The 20407-nt window shown below is 45.0% G+C and overlaps 1 protein-coding gene across 1 annotated transcript in view; it reads right to left on the bottom strand.

Annotated features, from left to right (window-relative positions):
- SKOR2 (SKI family transcriptional corepressor 2) overlaps nucleotides 1–4832 on the bottom strand; it is a 39143-nt gene extending 34311 nt beyond the window's left edge. The window contains exon 1 of the mRNA XM_070934570.1: nucleotides 2535–4832. Coding sequence (XP_070790671.1) covers nucleotides 2535–4832 — 2298 coding nt within the window. The remainder of the gene's footprint in view (nucleotides 1–2534) is intronic.
- Between the last annotated feature and the right edge of the window lie 15575 nt (nucleotides 4833–20407).

Genomic DNA, 20407 nt, shown 5'->3' with positions numbered 1-20407 from the left:
ATTAATTTAACAACTGCAGTGATTCATGTCACAAATGTGGCAAGAAAAGCCGTAAAGGGGGGCAAAATTCCCTTAACAAATTTCTCACTTGGCAACATAAATGTTGGGGGTCAATTGTGGTCGTAAGTCGAGGACTACCTGTACTGCAAGAGCAAGCTACCTTGCATACAAACAAGGAGCAAACCCACACTCACTTAGCACTGATGATGTTACCTACTCTGGTAATGAAACATCTGCAAGAAATAACCAAACTCTGCACCATGTTCAACCCTGAGATACAACCGGTGGTAGGATTCAAGTAATTTAACAACCGGTTCTCTGCCCTAATGATTTCTTCCAACAACCAGTTTGCCAAACTGCTCAGAAAGTTAACAACCGGTTCCCCCGAAGTGGGGCGAACCGGCTGGATACAACTATTCTTGTCTATGTTGCTTCCAAGAAAACAACGTCAATCTATCCATGGGGACCCCAGGAATCGGGTTTCACTCCTAACCAGCTTTACTACTTAAATGTATTTTGGACTGGGGGGGGCTAACGCTAAAAGGGCTCTTCGTTGTGCCAGTTTTGAAGGTCAGGGAAATTAAAACAAGAATCTTCAAATGGTAACCCGTGTAAGTTTCTTTGTGGATTACACACTTGGCTTGGATTCCCCCCACCACCACCACCACATTTAGTCTTGTAGGTTTGTCAGAGGTGGGGGGAACAGCTTTTCAGTGACTTCGGAAAAAAAGTGATATGATTTGGAAAGGAAGGCAGCATTTTGCAGGCAACAGAAGTAAAATGATTATAGGTAGTCCTCAGTTTACAATTTGTTTAGTGACTGAGTGCAGAGAAGAGCAACAAAGATGATTAGGGGACTGGAGGCTAAAACATATGAAGAACGGTTGCAGGAACTGGGTATGTCTCGTTTAATGAAAAGAAGGACTAATGGTGACATGGTAGCAGTCTTCCAATATCTCAGGGGTTGCCACAAAGAAGAGGGAGTCAAGCTATTCTCCAAAGCACCTGAGGGCAGGACAAGAAGCAATGGGTGGGAACTCATCAAGGTGAGAAGCAACTTAGAACTAAGGAGAAATTTCCTGACAGTGAGAACAATTAATCAGTGGAACAACTTGCCTCCAGAAGTTGTAAATGCTCCAACACTGGAAGTTTTTAAGAAGATGTTGAATAAGCATTTGTCTGAAGTCCTGCCTAAGCAGGGGGTTGGACTAAAAGACCTCCAAGGTCCCTTCCAACTCTGTTATTCTATTCTATTCTATTCTATTCTATTCTATTCTATTCTATTCTATTCTATTCTATTCTATTCTATTCTATTCTATTCTATTCTATTCTATTCTATTCTATTCTATTCACTGTTCAACGGTACAAGGGAATTGAAAAAAAAGTAACTTATGACTGTTTTTTGAGCAGCATCTCTGTGGTCACATGATCAAATTTGGGATGCTGGGCAATGGGCTCACTTAGCAACTGTTTCACTTAGCAGCAGAAATGTTGGGTTCAACAGTGTTTATAAGTGTAGGACTTACCTGTATTAGGAGAAAAAGAAAACCCAATAATTTAAGAACACCAGTCTGGATTTAAATGATTACCTTAACAACGGGGTTACTAACTTATCAATTTAAGGGAGTCATTTAACAACGGTGGCAATAAAGGTTGTAAAATGGGGCAAAACCCACTTCACAAATGTCTCATTTAACAACAGAAATTTGGGGCTCAATTGTGGTCCTAAGCCAAGGACTACCTGAACTTGGAAACCACTTCTGGATTTTGTGCTCGAGGTGGGGGGGGGAACAAATGAAACTTTAATTTGGGGTTTTGCCGATTTTGGCTTTGTTGTTATAGAAATGGCTAGTTTATATTATTACATTATATGTAATATGACTAATAAATATGACTAATATGACTAATAAAATAACATGACTAATACGACTAATAAAATAATAAAATACACAACCGTAAAAAATTAAGGTTTGATGTTATGATCTTATTCTATCGACCACATTAAAAGGAGTTGGAAGTCAATGCTTTTTTCGCCTTTGTTTTTCCCACTTGCTCTACTCTTTTCCCCTCCTTTATTTTCCTATTGTTTTCTTCTGTATTTTGTATTGTTTTGTATTTTGTATTTATATTATACTTTGATAAAAATTTTGAACACACACAAAAAAATACTCCACAGGGAAATGAGCCCTGGTGGCTCAGCAGACTAAAGCACTGTTATTAACATCCACTTACATCTGCTGCCAGCAATTACTGCAAGTTCAAATCTCACCAGGCTCAAGGTTGACTCAGCCTTCCATCCTTTCTAAAGTAGGTTAAATGAGGACCCAGTTTGTGGGGGCAATAAGCTGACTTTGTATAAATATACAAAAGGATGAAGGCTATTGCTTAACACATTGTAAGCTGCCCTGAGTCTCCGGAGAAGGGTGGCATATAAATCAAATTAAAAAAAAAAAAATTCCCAGCTCACAGCAACCCCCCACTCCTCTCCCATCTCCCCCATAGCAACACTTGCAGATTTCAGGGCGGCTATTTACATCTTTGTAGGGCGTGGTTGGGATCTCCTGGGCTGTGTGGAGGGTGGGGCTGCCGGGCCCTTTGGGGAGGCAGGGGGGCGCAGAAGGAGGGAGCGGTGGCGGCGGCAGCTGTTCAGCCTCGGGAACAGCCGGGCTCTCCTGGCCAGCGAAAGGCGCCGTCGGGGCAACGCTGGAAGAGTTCGATCTCTCCCGGCAGCCCGCTTTGTCCGTCAGTCCCCGGCTTTGCTGGAAGTGGCCGGCCTCCCCTCCTTCTCCTTCCTCCCCCCTCTGCTCTTCCTCCTCTTCCTCCTCCTCCTCCTCTTCCTCGCCGGGCTGCCGATGGCTCTCCACGTCCACCTCCGGCTCTTCCTCTTCTTCTTCCTCCTCTTCCTCTTCTTCCTCCTCGCTGCTGTCCTCGCTGGGGAAGCTGCAACTGGTCCCGCCGGGGGAGAGAAGCCGGGGTCCGGCCGGCTGGAGGGCAGGCTCGCGATCCGCGGGCAGGAGCAGGAGCGGCGGCGGCGGCGAGGAAGGCCGGCCCGACGGCTGATGGTGTTGGTGGAGCTTGGCCAGGCTCTCCGAGTCCTCCTTGCCGCCCACCGGGCGGAAGGCGCTGGAGTGGTGGTAGGCAGAGCCCCCCTTGGGCCGCGCTTGGCCGTCCAGCAAGTGGGCAGCGGGCACCGCGCCCTCGGAGGTGGGGGACCCGCCGCCTTCGCCGCCGCCTTCGAAAGCGCGGGGCTCCCGGCTGCTGCCCCCGCCCGCAGCCCCGCTAGCTTGGGGGGCGGCGGCGGGAGGCGCCCCCAACCCTGCGGCCGCCCCCTCGGCGCTGGGCTCGGCGGCCAGGTCCAGGAAAGCTTGGCGGAGCAGGCTGGAGCTCTCCCCGCCCAGGGCCGAGCAGCCCGGCGGTTGAGGAGGGGGCGGCGGGGGCTGCAGGTAAGTGGGCAGCCCTGGAAGCCCCCCCGGCGCCCGGGGAGGCCAAAACATACAGAAAGGCGGATAGAAAGCGGCCGCCGCCGCCGCCGCCGCATCTTTGCGACTCCCGGGCCAAAAGAGACCGGAGAGACCCGCTCCGGCCGACGGGGCTCCCGACCCCGTTTTGGGAGCCCCCGATCCGCTTTGACCCCCGACGCCCAGCCCGTCGCCTTCTTCCTTTTTGTGGCAGAGGCTGAAAGCGGCGGCGGCGGCGGCCGGGAAGCCGTAAGGGTGCGGGAAAAGCCCCCCGCAGGCGGGGAACTTCTGCAAGACGCCCCCGAAGGAGGCTCCCTTGCTGGGCACCGGGATGACCGGGTAGTTCCGCGGGGCTTTGCCGTGCGCCATAGCCGCGGCCGCCGCAGCCGCCGACGCCACCGCTTCTTGGAGCTCGCTGTCGTCGTCGAAGCGGGGCCGCTTCTGGGTCAGGTCCGGCGGCGGGGGTCCGGCTAAGAGATGCGGGCTGAGCAAGCCGCCTCCGCCGCTTCCCAAGCCCACCCCGCCGGTCTTAACCGAAGCCAGAGGGTGGCAAGAAGGCGGCTGCGGCGGCGGCGGCTGCGGCGGCCGCGGGTGGCTCGACGGCGCGGCCGAGGAAGGCAAGGCTCGCTTGCGGCTGCCCCCGTTGAACATGGCCTTGACGTCTTCCCAGGCGAAGACCAGCTCGTCCTGCGGGCTTTTGTCGGTCAGCTTGAGGTGGCGGCGCCAGGAGTTGAAGTTGGCGGCGTCGGGCTGCAGGTACTTGGCGTCGGGGGTCCGGTGGGAGTGGAAGATGAACTTGTTGGGCGAGAAGTAGAGGCTGCAGTAGCTGCACTTGATGCATTTGGCCCGGGAGCTGTTGTAGCGCGCGGGGATGAAGCTGCCCCGACAGCCCCAGGCGCACTCGTGGGACACGTCGAAGGCGAAGTTATCGGGGAGCTTCGGCGGCCGGTTCTCGCCCAGGAACGACTTGCAGAGGCGCTCAGCCTCCCGCTTGGTGATCATCCCGCAGCGGCGCGAGGAGATGGGCATGGCCCCGGCCCTGCGCAGGATCTCCAGCTGGACGGGCGTGCACTGCACGCAGGTGATGCCCAGGGCCACCCGACGGTTGTGGATCTCGTTGTAGCTGAAGTTCTTGAGCAGCGTGTTGGAGATCTGAGCCAGGCACAGCCGCTCCTGCCCGTCGATCACCAGCGAGACGATGGGGATGCCGTACAGGATCACTTGGCCCACCTGGTTAGGCTTCATGGCGCCCGCCGAGGGGACCGAGGAGCCGCGAGAGGCCGGAGCGGGCTGGGTCAGCGGTTCTGGTGGGAAGGCGTTGGACGGGACGGTCAGAAGCAGTTCGGTGGGGGCCGGCAAAGGACTGCTGGCCATCGTCGTGGCCCCTTTGGGGTTCCTTTGCTGAGAGCTGGGGAGAGACAGAGAGAGAAAGAAAGGGCTGCATGAGGACTAGCGCCATTGAAAGGCTGACTTACGTATATTAGCGGCTCCCTAAAATCTGCCTTTCTGAGCAATAGCCCAGTCATGTGTATCAAGCCTGGTGGTGCAATGGACTAAACTACTGTTAAAGTAGTGTTTAGCTGCCAGCTGCCTGCAATTACTGCGAGTTCAATTCTCACCAGGCTCAAGGTTGACTCAGCCTTCCATCCTTCCGAGGTAGGTAAAATGAGGACCCGGATTGTGGGGGCAATAAGCTGACTTTGTATAAAAAGGAACATCGCTTGGGGGGACGAAAGCCCTACTAAGCAGGTATATTCAAAAGTATGAAGGCTATTGCTTAACGCATTGTAAGCCGCTCTGAGTCTCCGGAGAAGGGCGGCATATAAATCAAACTAATAAATAAACTAATAAATAAATTAACTGCTGGATCCTGCATTAGCATGAAAGAAACCCCAGATCCTTTTATCGATAAATAATGAATCAGTGGTGAAATCCAAATTTTTTACTACCGGTTCTGTGGGCGTGGCTTGGTAGGCATGGTGTGGCTTGGTAGGCGTGGTGTGGCTTGGTGGGTATAGTAGGGGAAGGATACAGCAAAATCCCCATTCCCTCCCCACTCCGGGGGAAGGATACTGCAAAATCTCCATTCCCACCCCACTCCAGGGGAAGGATACTACAAAATCTCCATTCCCACACCACTCCAGGGAAAGGATACTGCAAAATCTCCATTCCCACCCCACTCTAGGGGAAGGATACTGCAAAATCTCCATTCCCACCCCACTCTAGGGGAAGGATACTGCAAAATCTCCATTCCCACCCCACTCCTGGGGGAAGGATACTGCAAAATCCCCATTCCCTCCCCACTCCAGGGGAAGGATACTGCAAAATCCCCATTCCCTCCCCACTCCAGGGGAAGGATACTGCAAAATCTCCATTCCCACCCCACTCCAGGGGAAGGATACTGCAAAATCCCCATTCCCTCCCCACTCCAGGGGAAGGATACTGCAAAATCTCCATTCCCACCCCACTCCGGGGGAAGGATACTGCAAAATCCCCATTCCCACCCCACTCCAGGGGAAGGATACTACAAAATCTCCATTCCCACCCCACTCTGGGGCCAGCCAGAGGTGGTATTTGCCGGTTCTCCGAAGTACTCAAAATTTCCGCTACCGGTTCTCCAGAACCTGTCAGAACCTGCTTGATTTCACCCCTGACATGGACCCTTTTTGGTTTCTCTGTCACAGTCTCTGCAACCTTGTCATTACAAAGATGCAATCGGAGAACTGAATGCCTTCCTTGAAGTTCTGGATGAGAGGCTGGAGAGAGAACTGACAAACTAGAAAAACAACACACTCAACAGACATCAATAGACTGCTCTATTAACTAGGAGACAAAATTTTTATTTACTGGTGGCCCATCAAGGTACAGGCTACCAGCCTCAAAGACCTTCCAACCAGCTCTTTTCCATTAAAAAAAATTGGTCCTACTGCGTTAAAACTGGACTGGGCCTCTTAGGACATCATCCTGTTTATTCAGAAGTAACTACCAAAGGTGCTTTTTTCAAGAGGCAACTGGAATTTCTGGATTTTTGTTTTTTTGTTTTGAAGACATTTCGCTTCTCATCCAAGAAGCTGGTGGGGCATCCAGTCAGAGTTGAAGAAGCTTCTTGGATGAGAAGCAGAATGTCTTAAAAAAAAAAACAATCCCAGAAAATCCAGTTGCCTCTTGAAAAAAGCACTTTTGTGACAACCATGACCTAGATGACTGAGAATCTCCATAGATAACTGCTTGGGTAAATCTAACTGGGGTTATTCGCTGGGATATGTTGTACATCTGTAGAGGCAGACATTTGTTCATATTATCGCTTTTTACGTAAGATCTCCGACCTCTGAGTATTTCGCTGTGCACTGAAGACCCTGTTGGTCCGCCAGGCTGGGCTATCAACATAATAATTTTAAATTGGAGTATTTTAAATTTCTGGGGTTTTAAATTGAGCCGAACTTATTTAATAATTTTTAATTTTTAATTGATGTTTGTCTTGTGTTTTTAAATAGGCTGTACACCACCCTGAGTCCTTCGGGAGAAGGGTGGCATAGAAATAAAATTATATTAAAATTATTATACTTTTACAGGTAGTCCTCGATTTACGATCACAATTTAGAACCAGAATTTCCATTGCAATTGTTAAGTGATTTACACCTGATTTTACCACCTCCCCCCCACCCAGTTGTAAAAAGACTCACTGCAATTAGATGAATATGTGGTTGTTGAATGATGTTCTGCCCCAGCTATGGACCCCAAAGAACGCAGCACACACAAACTCTATACCAAGCTTATTTTACTCAAATAACTCAGTCTTTATCAACCAAAGGCTGTTAATAAACTGTCTTAACAGCCTACCAGAATTCTGAGATAAGGTAATCACAGTCTTACTAGAGATGGCAGAAAGCCCAGAAGCAATTTTGCAGAGAATCCAGACGTGAAGGAGAGTGAACTAAAATTGTTCCCTACAACTTGCTGCAATCGGCATTCCTCCTTAAATAGGCTAAGGGAGTGGCTAATTAGCCCCAAGCCTTACTCTTGAGGAGATCTCCTCCCGAGGAGCCACTCCTGCCTTTTGGCAGCTCTGCGTGCCCGTGCATTGAGAAGAGGCTTCTCCTCTTCGTCCTCTTCACTTAAAGGAGCTTCTGGAGGTTCTGAAGGCCCTGGCTGAATCCCCGCCTCTGGCACCACATCTTCTCCAGCCTCCTCACTGTCCAACTTGAGCGCCAGCTGAACAGGCTGCTGGCGCAGCACCACACCAGCCTCCTTGCTGTCAGAATCAGCTACTAACTGCACAGGCTGCTGACAGGCCACAACAAATGAATCCAACATTACCAGAAGTTGTCTGGGAAGGTCAACAATGATAATTGTGAGACCCCGGGATGCTGCAATAGTCATAAATACGTCCAGGTTGCCACGGGCTTGAATCTTGATCACATGACCATAGCTTGCTACGATGGGTTGTTAAGTGGAGGACAAAGCTGTAAGTCACTTTTCTTCAGAGCCATTGTAACTTTGAATGGTGGCTAAATGAAGGATTGTCAGTGGAAGAGCACCTGTAATCAAGACTAGTCTGCAAATGGAGTCCTGGCAATTGGAGTTATTTTCTTGTTGGTTATTTTCTTGTTGGTTCGCTGTCCATATACAGTAGTGGCCAAAATTGTGGAAACCTTTTGGGAAAAGTGTATTTTGAGGTTTGATGGCTAATAACACCACTTTTTTTTTGGAGTTTGAAGGTAATCATATTCCAGTGCTGGAATGGCCTGGGAATAGCTCAGTCCTTAACCCAGTTGAAAATCTATGGAGCCGATTAAAGAAACCTGTTAGTCAGAAGCGAGCCAGCAATAAAACCCAGTTAATTAGAAGCCATCATTCAATCTTGGTTTCACATTAGAACAGCTGCAGAACTAAAAGACTTGGTTCACTCCATGGGAAGACGTTGTAAGGCCGTCATTCATGCTAAAGGTTACCCAAAGAAGTATTAACTGACATGGGGATCATTTTTGTATATCTCGTTTTTTCTATGGTGATCATTTTTGTCTATCTCGTTTTTTTTCTACGTGTTTCACTTTTCTTCTTTATCCTGTAACTGCTATTCTAAGAGCAAATCCTTCATAAAAGTGATTGCATTACATTCTTGATTCAATTATCTTTCCATTGATATATAATTTTATGGTACTACTACTTCAAAAAAAAAAGTGGTGTTATTAGCTAGTTTGAGAAAATGCACTTTTCCCAAAAGGTTCCCACAATTTTGGCCACTACTGTAAGCAGCTTCTTCAGTCTTTGTGTGGGCAGCATAACATCTCAAACCAGCCCCCACCCCCAAAATAAGTCCAGATGCCAGGACTCAATTTCCAGACATATCCTCTCCTTAAGAGAAAAACGAATGTCGTGCACCAAATGTATTAACCCCCACACCAAACTGGCTCTTACATTATTGTAGACTAAAAATAAATAAATCCCTCCTCTATTCTAATTCACCAATTTGTTTAGAGAAGGGTAGGGGGTAGTCAGGAGTCAAAATTACTTTTTTGACCTCCCTATCCCACTTGGTGGGTGTCCCTGGCTTGGCATATTTCAGGGAAATTCTAATTCTTCAACACCTTAGGGACTCTTATGCATACATCCAGATTGGGCATTGTGAAAAGAATTGGCCAGTTGTGCAACTACAGGTAATAATACGCATCTGATGAAGGGAGCTATCAATAGGGATTCTCAGTCTTCCAGGTCATGGCTCTCCCAAAGATCCTTCTTCAAAAGACAGCTGGACTTTGTTTTGGCTTGAAGACGTTCCGCTTCTCATCCAAGAAGCTTCTTCAGGTCTTCAGAAGAGGTTTCTTGGATGAGAAGGAAAATGTCTTCAAGGCAAAATAAAGTCCGGCTGACATTTTAAAGAAGCACTTTGGGACAATGAAGGGAACCGCAGCTGATGAAAGCTTTTGCCTTTTAATAGCAATAGCACTTTTTTTTTTAAAAAAAAAAATTGATTTATATGCCGTCCTTCTCCAGAGACTCAGGGCGGCTTACAGTGCGTTAAGCAATAGCCTTCATCCTTTTGTATATTTATACAAAGTTAGCTTATTGCCCCCACAAACTGGGTCCTCAATTTACCTACCTTAGAAAGGATGGAAGGCTGAGTCAACCTTGAGCCTGGCGAGATTCGATCTTACTTTAATTGCAGACAGCTGGTGTTAAATTACAGTGCTTCTGTCTGTTGAGCTAAACCAGGCTCCTCCAGGCACTTAAGGCTTATATATCATTTCATAGTGCTTTTACAGCCCTCTCTAAGCCGTTTACAACATCAGTATATTGCCTCCAACGAACTGGGTCCTCATTTTACCGACTTCCGAAGGATGGAAGGCTGAGTCAACCTTAAGCTGGTCAGGATCGAACTGCTGGTTGTCAGTAGAATTAGCCTGCAATACTGCATTCTAACCACTGCGTCACCATGGTGCCAACTGTTTAACTAAAATGGTTAGCCAGAACCATTATTTTGGCTACTGTAGGCTAACTTTACTTTACTTTACTTTACTTTTATTTGATTTATATACCGCCCTACTCCCGAAGGACTCAGAGCAGTGAACAGCCAACAATAAAATACATACATACAAAATTTAAAAAGCAGAAATAAAATCGAATTAAATAGTTTGGCCCAGACAGATTAAAAAAAAACCCCAATCAATTTAAAACAAATTAAACTTTGAATATTAAAAATATTAAAAAATATTTAAAAATTTTATAATAACAGGACTCTTCTTTTGGAAGCTCCTACAGGTAGTCCTTGACTTATGACCACAACTGAGCCCATGTTGTTTGTTGCTAAGCAAGACGGTTGTAAAGTGAGTTTTGCCCCATTTTGCTTTATTGCCAGAGTTGTTAAATGAATCACTCCAGTTGTTAAGTTAGTAACACGGCTGTTAAATGAATCTGGTTTCTCCATTGATTTTTTCCTTGTCAGCGGGTTACAAAAAGATGATCCCATGACCCTGGGACACTGAAATATCATAAAAAACATGCCAGTTGCCAAGAATCCAAATTTTGATCACATGACCATGGAGATGCTGCAAGGATTTGTAAGTGGGGAAAAGTGGCCATAAATCATTTTTTCAGGGTCATTATAACTTCAAGCAGTCACTAAATGAACGGCATCAAGTTGACAGCCTCCCTGGCTTCTCAGTTAACAATAACAAAGTTACAAGGGATCTTGGAGGTCTTCTAGTCCACCCCCCTGCTCAAGCAGGAAACCCTTTCTGACAAATGGCTGTCCAATCTCTTTTTTTTAAAAAAACTTCAGTATTGGAGCACCTACAACTTCTGGTGGCAAATTGTTCCATTGATTAATTGTAATTGTTCTGTCTGAAAATTCTTCCTTAGTTCTAGGTTGCTTCTCTCCTTGATTAGTTTCCATCCATTGTTCCTCGTCCTGCCTTCAAGTGCTTTGGAGAATAGGCTGACCCCCTCAAATATTGGAACACTGCTATTATGTCACCCCTAGTCCTTCTTTGTCGAAGCCTCGTTCCCCCCCCCCCCCGGGGGGAAACTGTAATTAATTAGAGGTGAATGGATCTTGTTTTCCATGGTGTATACTTTCAAAGAAAGAAAACCCGAAGTATATATTCTAAGAAACATTTTATTATAAAAGTAAAAAAAAACTAGCTAACTACATTTTACAGGACAAAGGAAAAGAAATCAGGAAGTTAGAAAAGAAAGAACGTAGACATGCGCAGTAGTCCAATGTCTCACCGTAAATCCTTGGTAGTACAGTGGAGCCTTGGTAGTACAGTGGTTTAATGCACCCTGTTATTAACACAGCTGCCTGCAATTTCTGCAGGTTCGAATCTCGCCAAGCTCAAGGTTGACTCAGCCTTCCATCCTTTCTAAGGTAGGTAAAATGAGGACCCGGATTGTGGGGGCAATAAGCTGACTTTGTATAAATATACAAAAGTATGAAGGCTATTGCTTAACGCACTGTAAGCCACCCTGAGTCTCCGGAGAAGGGCGGCATATAAATCAAATTTAAAAAAAATAAATAAATCTCAGAATGGAAGCTCAGCTGGCAAACACTTAACGCATTGACATTCTTTTCATTGAACTAGACAAGGCCAATTCCTGCAACTGTTCTTCACATGTTTTAGCCTTTAGTCCCCTAATCATTTTTGTTGCTCTTCTCTGCACTTTTTCTAGAGTCTCAACATCGTAACCATTTAAATTAAATTATAAGCGAGGTTTCCAATTGGGAGCTCATTCTCAGAGGCCCTTTTCAGTTTGGGTATGCTGGGCAGCAAGGAAGTTTCTGAAAAAATGGAGCAAGGTCTCCCAAAACACCAACCAGCTGCCTCTTCTCCCACCATAAGAAAAGTGTTAAAAGTGTTTGTTTGTTTTATTAAATTTATATACCGCTCTACTCCCGAAGGACTCAGGGCAGTGAACAGGCACAAAATAAAATACATAAATACAAAACTCTAACAAAAGTTAGAAACATAATTAAAAGTGCCCTGAAAATAAAGTAGAAAAACAGAAGCCTCTTTTGCAATGTTAAAACAGCTTTTGAAAAAGATTGTCTAGCAGAAATTGCACAAGGGAACAGCATTAGCATGGCTAACCAGGATGCATACTAACAACCAAGCAAGCAAACCAGGAGACGTACATGCATAAAAATATCCCTCTTTTTGAAAATTAGCAACAGGAATTTAACCAAAAATGAATTAGCAAGAGGCCTTAACCAAAGCTTCACCCCACTCCACCACACCCCAAAATCAGTGGGCATTCCCCCCACTATCTCAGTTCTCCACGAACTTGTTAAGGGACTTTCTTAGCATCTTAGTGATTAAGATTCAGTACAGCCACGAGTCTAGAGAATGTCAGTTTGATGGGAAGACAGATTGAAATCCAAGTTAGTCATTCTTGATTGGAAGCTGGGAAAGTGTCTTCTACTTTAATTAAGTACTGTCAAATGTGACAGCTACTGGTTCCCCAATTCTTTGAAGTTTTCTAATCAAGTATCTTTTTTTTCCTCCCCACTGAAGACTGTGGAATTAAAGTTAGCCTAGCAGGCTGTTCCAATGGGGGAAATATTCCCCTTGCTTTGAATACTGCCATAAGCAAATCTCCCATAATCGTTACTGTCCTGGATCAGACCAATGTAGGTAATCCTCGACTTACGACCACAGTTGAGGCCAAAATTTCTGTTGCTAAGTGAAACAGTCATTAAAAGAGTTTTGCCCCCTGTTTTCAACCTTTCTTGCCACGGTTGTTAAGTGAATCACTATAGTTGTTAAGTTAGTAATACGAATGTTCAGTGAATCTGTCGTCCTTCATGGACTTTGCTTGTCAGAAGGCTGCAAAAGGTCCCGGGACACTGCAGAGGGGAAATCCAGCAGGTTCTGACAAGTTCTGGAGAACCGGTAGCAGAAATTTTGAGCAGTTTGGAGAACTGGCAATACCACTTCTGGCTGGCCCCAGAGTGGGGTGGGTATGGAGATTTTGCAATATCCTTCCCCCAGGAGTGGGGAGGGAATGGGGATTTTGCAATATCCTATCCCCAGGAGTGGGGTGGGAATAGAGATTTTGCAATATGCTTCCCCCAGGAGTGGGGAGGGAATGGGGATTTTGCAATATCCTTCCCCCAGGAGTGGGGAGGGAATGGGGATTTTGCAATATCCTTCCCTCAGAAGTGGGGAGGGAATGGGGATTTTGCAATATCCTTCCCTCAGAAGTGGGGAGGGAATGGGGATTTTGCAATATCCTTCTCCCAGGAGTGGGGTGGGAATGGGGATTTTGTAATATCCTTCCCCCAGGAGTGGGGAGGGAATGGGGATTTTGCAATATCCTTCCCCCAGGAGTGGGGAGGAAATGGGGATTTTGCAATATCCTTCCCCCAGAAGTGGGGAGGGAATGGGGATTTTGCAATATTCTTCCCCCAGGAGTGGGGAGGGAATGGGGATTTTGCAATATCCTTCCCCCAGGAGTGGGGAGGGAATGGGGATTTTGCAATATCCTTCCCTCAGAAGTGGGGAGGGAATAGGGATTTTGCAATATCCTTCCCTCAGAAGTGGGGAGGGAATGGGGATTTTGCAATATCCTTCTCCCAGGAGTGGGGTGGGAATGGGGATTTTGTAATATCCTTCCCCCAGGAGTGGGGAGGGAATGGGGATTTTGCAATATCCTTCCCCCAGGAGTGGGGAGGGAATGGGGATTTTGCAATATCCTTCCCCCAGAAGTGGGGAGGGAATGGGGATTTTGCAATATCCTTCCCTCAGAAGTGGGGAGGGAATGGAGATTTTGCAATATCCTTCTCCCAGGAGTGGGGAGGGAATGGGGATTTTGCAGTATCTTTTCCCTGGAGTGGGGTGGTAATGGAGATTTTGCAATATCCTTCCCCCAGGAGCGGGAAGGGAATGGAGATTTTTCAATATCCTTCCCCCAGGAGTGGGGAGGGAATGGGGATTTTGCAATAACCTTCCCCCAGGAGTGGGGAGGGAATGGGGATTTTGCAGAATCTTTTCCCTGGAGTGGGGAGGGAATAGAGATTTTGCAGTATCCTTCCCCTGCCACACCCACCAAGCCACACCATGCCTACCAAGCCACGCCCACAGAACCGGTAGTAAATAAAATTGGATTTCACCACTGGCAGCCGTCATAAATATGGGCCAGTTGCCAACCATCTAAATGTTGATCCCATGACTATGGGGATGCTGCGATGGTTGTAAGTGTGAAAAACTGGTCATAAGACCCTCACAGTTCAACTCTGAGCTACAAATATTCTCTTCCATCAGATTGCAATTTTGAGCAACCTTTGAGGCTCAAGGAAGTTGCTTTGTTGACTCCTTACCCTTGGAACATCCCAGTTCTGTACCTTAACAAGTGATGGGGAGGGAAGTGTGCAACAGTTGTTAATATAAAAGAAGAAGGATGTAGAAGAGGACCAACCTTAGCTTAGAGAAGGTCTCTCTACATTTTGCTGAAATACAGCTTCTCTCTTTTGATGTGCTCTGTCCAAGGTTCTGAATACAGCATCCATCTACCACCTTTGCTGGTTGACTATTAGAGATGATGACTAGCTCAAATTCAACATCAAATAAGGATTTATACATTGGACCTAAACTTAATGCTCTTATTGCTACACCTGACTGGCTTGATATGTCTGATAGGAGATATTAGATATTCAATCAAATTTGTTCATACAAATTATTTTATTTTATTCAGATTAGATTTTTGTCCTGCCTTTATTACTTTATAAATAATAGTGAACATATCCAAATACATCTTCCTCCTCCCATTTTCCCCAGAACAACAACTCTGTGAAGTGGGCAGGATTGAGAGAGAGGGACTGGCCCAAAAACCACCCAGCTGGTTTCCGTATCTAAGGCAGGATTACAACTCACCATTTCCTGGTGATTGGCCCAAAGTCACCCAGCCGACTTTTGTGCCTAAGGTGGGACTAGAAATCACAGTCTCCTAGTGATTGGTCCAAAGTCACCAGTCTGGCTTTATGCCTAAGGTGGGACTAGAACTCACAGTCTCTTAGGTTTTAGGCCAAAATCTTAACCACTACACCAAACAGGCTGTTAATTTTCAGGAAATGGACAGTTGATACTTTGAATGCATGAACGAGATGTTGCCAGCCAAGCTCATCAAAATTCATATCTGTGCAAATGTAACACCATTCACATCCTATTCCCAAATTTGGCAGTTCCAAGGCATCAATTGTTGAGCCAACAGCAGTAAAGAAACATGCTTGAGGCTGATTCAATAGCAAACTCCCCACTCAGTAGTGGAACCGAATTCATGTTCACACATGATGGGTCAAATGCTTGAATTTGCTATCATTTATGCTAACTGGGATTATGTAGCCAAAAGATTCTGTTTGTTCAGAGAAAACTATACAGTAGTGGCCAAAATTGTGGAAACCTTTTGGGAAAAGTGTATTTTCTAAAACTAGCTAATAACACCACTTTTTTTTTTTGGAGTAGTACCATAAAATTATATATCAATGGAAAGATAATTGAATCAAGGATGTAATGCAATTACTTTTATGAAGGATTTGCTATTAGAATAGCAGTTACAGTATAAAGAAGAAAAATGAAACACGTAGAAAAAAAATGAGATATACAAAAATGATCCCCATGTCAGTTAATACTTTGTTGGGTAACCTTTAGCATGAATGATGGCCTTACAATGTCTTCCCATGGAGTGAACCAAGTCTTTTAGTTTTGCAGGTGTTATCATGTGAAACCAAGATTGAATGATGGCTTCTATTAACTGGGTTTTATTGCTGGGTCGCTTCTGACTAACAGGTTTCTTTACTTGGTTCCATAGATTTTCAATTGGGTTAAGGTCTGGGCTATTCCCAGGCCATTCCAGCAGTGGAATAGGATTATCTTGAAACTCCAAAAAAAAGTGGTGTTATTAGCCATCAAACCTCAAAAATACACTTTCCCCAAAAAGTTTCCACAATTTTGGCCACTACTGGGGGGAAAATTTAAGGAAAAGATTCATATGCTTCTGCGTGCCACTGGTCAAAAAAGAATAGAAAAAGAATGAAACAGAATACAGATAATCCTCGACTTATAACAGTTCACCCAGTAACTGCTTGAAGTTACAATGGCAGAGGGAAAAAAGATTTACGGCCATTTTTCATACTTATGACCGTTGCAGCATCCTCATGGTCATGTGATCAAAATCCGGATGCTTGGCAACTGACTCATCTTTATGACGGTTGCAGTGTCCTGGGATCACGTGATCCCTTTTTGTGACCTTCTGATCAGCAAAATCAATGGGGAAGCCAGATTCACTTAATGACATTCACTTAGCGTTACCAACTTAACAACTGCAGTGATTCACTTAACAACTGTGGCAAGAAGGAAAGACATGGAGCAAAATTCACTTAATAACTGTCTTGCTTGGGAACAGAAATTTTGGGCTCAGTTGTGGTCGTAAGGCAAGGACTACCTGTATACATAAAAGAACATTGCTTTTCTGGCTTACATTCTATTAGCTTTCATCCAATGCCAGCTATGTGTAGCCAATATCCCTCATCAGGGCACCAATTAAACATTTATGTCTCAAAATGTGAAGTCAAATGCCTTTTCACTCAAAGAAGCCCCCTATTTCCCCCTGTGATCCTTTCATTGAAAAAGCACAAGTGTTTCTTAATAAATCCAAGACTAGGAATCATTTGGGGTACAACCAGAACATTTCTATTTTCCCAAATATTCATCACACCAGCAAAAAACCCTTTCTGTTCCTCTGTCTTTGCAATTCTTTTGAGAATCCCTTATTCTTCCCTGATGTGAATGTAAAAAAAAGCAGGTATTTCTCCAGAAATATATCCCCCAATTAGAATCCTGTATGTGCACAGTTGCAATCAACAAACAAACAAACAACTCACATTTATTATAATGTTCCTGAATTCTACATGGCAGGAATACCTGCTTCCAATGTCATTTCCCACCAAAATATCTAATCCCTAAAGTGCTCGCCTAGAAACCAGGGGACAGTGAGTTCTAGTCCCACCTTAGGCATGAAAGGCAGCTGGGTGATTTTGGGCCCATCACCTGGAGATGGTGAGTTCTAGTCCCACCTTAGGCATGAAAGCCAGCTGGGTGACTTTGGACCAGTCCTTCTCTCTCAGCTGGATGTGAGGTATGTTTGTCACCTTGAGATAAAATCATAAAGATGTAATAAACAAATGAATTGTCGAAGTCATGGCAGTGTGTTAAAAGAGTCAGTTTGTCAAGTTTTCAGGCTGTCTTCAAATAAATTGCATCGCAAACAAAGTCTTTTATAAAACAAACTTTCATTTTATTAAGCACAGCACTTTTTACATCGACTCGTTGCAGCAGGCTGCCCCAAAACCCTCCTCTTCCTTCCCCCACTCCTCTGCATTCATTGGCCATCTTCCCAATCATTCACCCCTATCTACTGCTCCAATTCAAAGAATTCCCCCCTCCCATCCATCTCCTAGGGGACATTATCTCCAGAGGAAATAAGTAGGTGAAAGGCAACCGTCCCGTTGCAGACGCCTGCATTCTCCTTCTTATGTCAGCACTAGGATAAATGCATCTTGACGTGCTGACACAGTTTTTGTTATGGGGGATATAGAATGTTTGGGTCTAGAGCCACCATTTAAAATCTTAGGTTATTTGTGTCAACAAAAGCACTTCACTTGTTGAAATCTCAGGAGCTAAGGAAAACCAAAGAAGCTATATGGCCTACCTAGTAGTTAAAGGCACTGAGCTGAAAAACAAGAGGTCATGAGTTCTAATTCTGCCTTAGGCACAATACCAGTTGGATAGCCAGTCCCCCTCTCTCAGGCCATCAAAGAAGGCTAGGATGAACCTCTTCCGAAAAACATTTCCAAGAAAAATGCAGGGACTAATCCAGGCAGTCAGCAGGAGCCAAAACTAGCTCAAAGGAAAATAAAATAAAATAAAATAAAATAAAATAAAATAAAATAAAATAAAATAAAATAAAATAAAATAAAATAAAATAAAATAAAATAAAGGAAAATGAAAATGAAATGACAGAAAGATGGAAGTCTATTCTACGCTCCCTTTTCCCCCCTCCCATGACAAACTGAAACAACCAATCCCAGCCAGTTATGCTCATTATTGTAGTTAATATGGCCCACTGACTTCAGATTTTCATAAATAGGCAATGGCTGGAGCAGGGAGACCCATCAAGCTACCTACCAACCCAACAGAATCAGCCTTAAAGAATATACTTTTCCACTGCTTGCTGCACATGAAATGATAGAATGGCTCATAATATCAATTCAGTGTTTCTTAGTCTTGGCAACTTGAAGATAAGAAGGAGGAAAGAGAGAGAGGAAGGAGAAAGGAAAGGAAGAAAGGAAAGGAGAGAGAGAGAGAAAGAAGGAAAAAGAAAGAAAGAAAGAAAGAAAGAAAGAAAGAAAGAAAGAAAGAAGAAGGAAGTTAAGGAAGGAAGGGAGAAAGAGAGAAAGAAGAGAAGAAAAAAGAGGAAAGAAAAAGAAATAAGGAAAGAAAGAGAAAGAAAGGAAAGAAGGAAGGAGGGAGGTAGGGAGTAAAGAAAGGAAGGGAGAAAGAGAAGGAAGAGAAAAAAGAGGAAAGAAAGAAGAAGGAAGAAAGAGGAAGGAGGAAGTAAAGGAAGGAAGGGAGAAAGAGAGAAGGAAGAGAAGAAAGAAAAAGGAAAGAAAGAAAGAGAGAAAGAGGAAGGAGGGAGTAAAGGAAGGAAGGGAGAAAGAGAGAAGGAAGAGAAGAAAGAAAGAGGAAAGAAAGAAAGAAAGAGGAAGGAGGAAGGAAGGGAGAAAGAGAAGGAAGAGAAGTAAGAGAAAAAAGAGGAAAGAAAGAAAGAGAAAGAAGGAGAGAAAGAGAAAGCAAGAAAAAAGAAAGAAAGAAAGAAAGAAAGAAAGAAAGAAAGAAAGAAAGAAAGAAAGAAAGAAATAGATCCTTAATTCAAGCCTATTAGACAGAAAGGTTAACACTGTGGGAATTTCAATATAATTTCAAAGGGGGAACATCTTCAGAATTAAATCAAACCACAGTTCAGTATCTCACAAAATCTGATACATCAGCTTGAAGCAAAAGGCTATTTTTTTCTCTCTAATAAATCAGTGAACAAATACAGTCAAGCCAAAGAGGCATTTCAAGGCCTTCTGCATTTTCTTATGGGAATTATGCTGTTGTTGTTTTGTAAAGATCCCAGTCCAGAAACGAACAGAACTAGACTGATGGAGGAAAGAAGAAGGAGAGGGGGGGGGGGGGGACCTCTGCAAATTCAATTAAACATCTCAACTCACTGCTCCGGTGGCTGAGAAAATTGAAATAGGAAAGTTAACCTGTCATTCAAAGGGAAAAGGAATTATGTAAGACATCAAAAAAGGAAGGAAGGAAAGAAGAAAGGGAGGGAGGGAGGAAGGAAAGGAAGGGAGGACGGGAAGGGAGGAAGGGAGGAAGGAAGAAAGGGAGGGAGGAAGGGAGGGAGGAGGGAAGGAAAGGAAGGAAAGGAAGGGAGATAGGAAGAAAGGGAGGGAGGAAGGGGAGGAAAGAAGAAAGGGAGGGAGGGAGGAAGGAAAGGAAGGGAGGGAGGAAGAAAGAAAGAAAGAAAGAAAGGGAGGGAGGAAGAAAGGAAGGAAGAAAGGGAGGGAGAAAGAAAGGAAGGAAGGATGGGAAGGGAGGAAGGGAGGGAGGGAGGAAGGAAGAAAGGGAGGGAGGGAGGAAGGAGCCAGCAAGCAAAGGAGGAAAAGAAAAGGCAAAGAAAAAACAGAATGGGACTTATATTTCAAATGGAATGTATTGTATCGATATTCCTTGGGTGTCTAATCACAGCTGGCCAATTAAAGTATTCAATTCAATTCCATTCGAAAAGAAGTCTTTTTGGAAGAAAAGGAAAAAAAAAAACCCTTAGTTTATTGGCCTAGAGTAGACTGTGCCTATTTAAGTAGAGAGAGGCCTGCGCTTTCTACTCCCTGCAATGCTCCTCCTGCCTCCATCTCCCTTTATTCGCAAAAGCTCAGCTCCTGTTAGCTTCCCTGCATGAATTCTCGGAGAAATTCTATTGTATCTTAGATTCTTACAGAAAAAGGAGAATAAGGTATCCCCGTCTTCTGGGCCCCCTATTAGGCAGGATGTCCTAGATTTCCTAGATTAGATTCAGGAGCCAGTTTTCGCTCCTGAATCTATTCTTCCACAAGGCATTCCTTTCTCTCTCTCTCTCTCTCTCTCTCTCTCTCTCTCTCTCTCTCTCTCCTCTCTCCTCTCTCTCTCCTCTCCCTCCCTCTGTCCTCTCTCTTCTCTCTCTCCTCTCCTTCCTTCTCTCCTTTCCTCTCTCCTCTTTCTCTCATTCCCTCCCTCCCTCTTTCTCTCTCCCTCTCTCATTCTCTCCCTCCTCTCCCTCCCTCTCTTATTCTCTCACTTTCTTCTCTCTCCCTCCCTCCCTCCCTCCCCTCCCCCTCCCCTCCCCCTCCCCTCCCCCTCTCCTCT

The sequence above is a fragment of the Pituophis catenifer genome, unplaced genomic scaffold (assembly GCF_029215685.1).
Source record: "Pituophis catenifer annectens isolate HBS135680 unplaced genomic scaffold, rPitCat1.0.hap2 SCAF_2, whole genome shotgun sequence".
Lineage (NCBI taxonomy): Eukaryota > Metazoa > Chordata > Lepidosauria > Squamata > Colubridae > Pituophis > Pituophis catenifer.
Note: the sequence above shows the minus strand (reverse complement) of the source record. Positions and strands in the feature narration are given on the sequence as shown.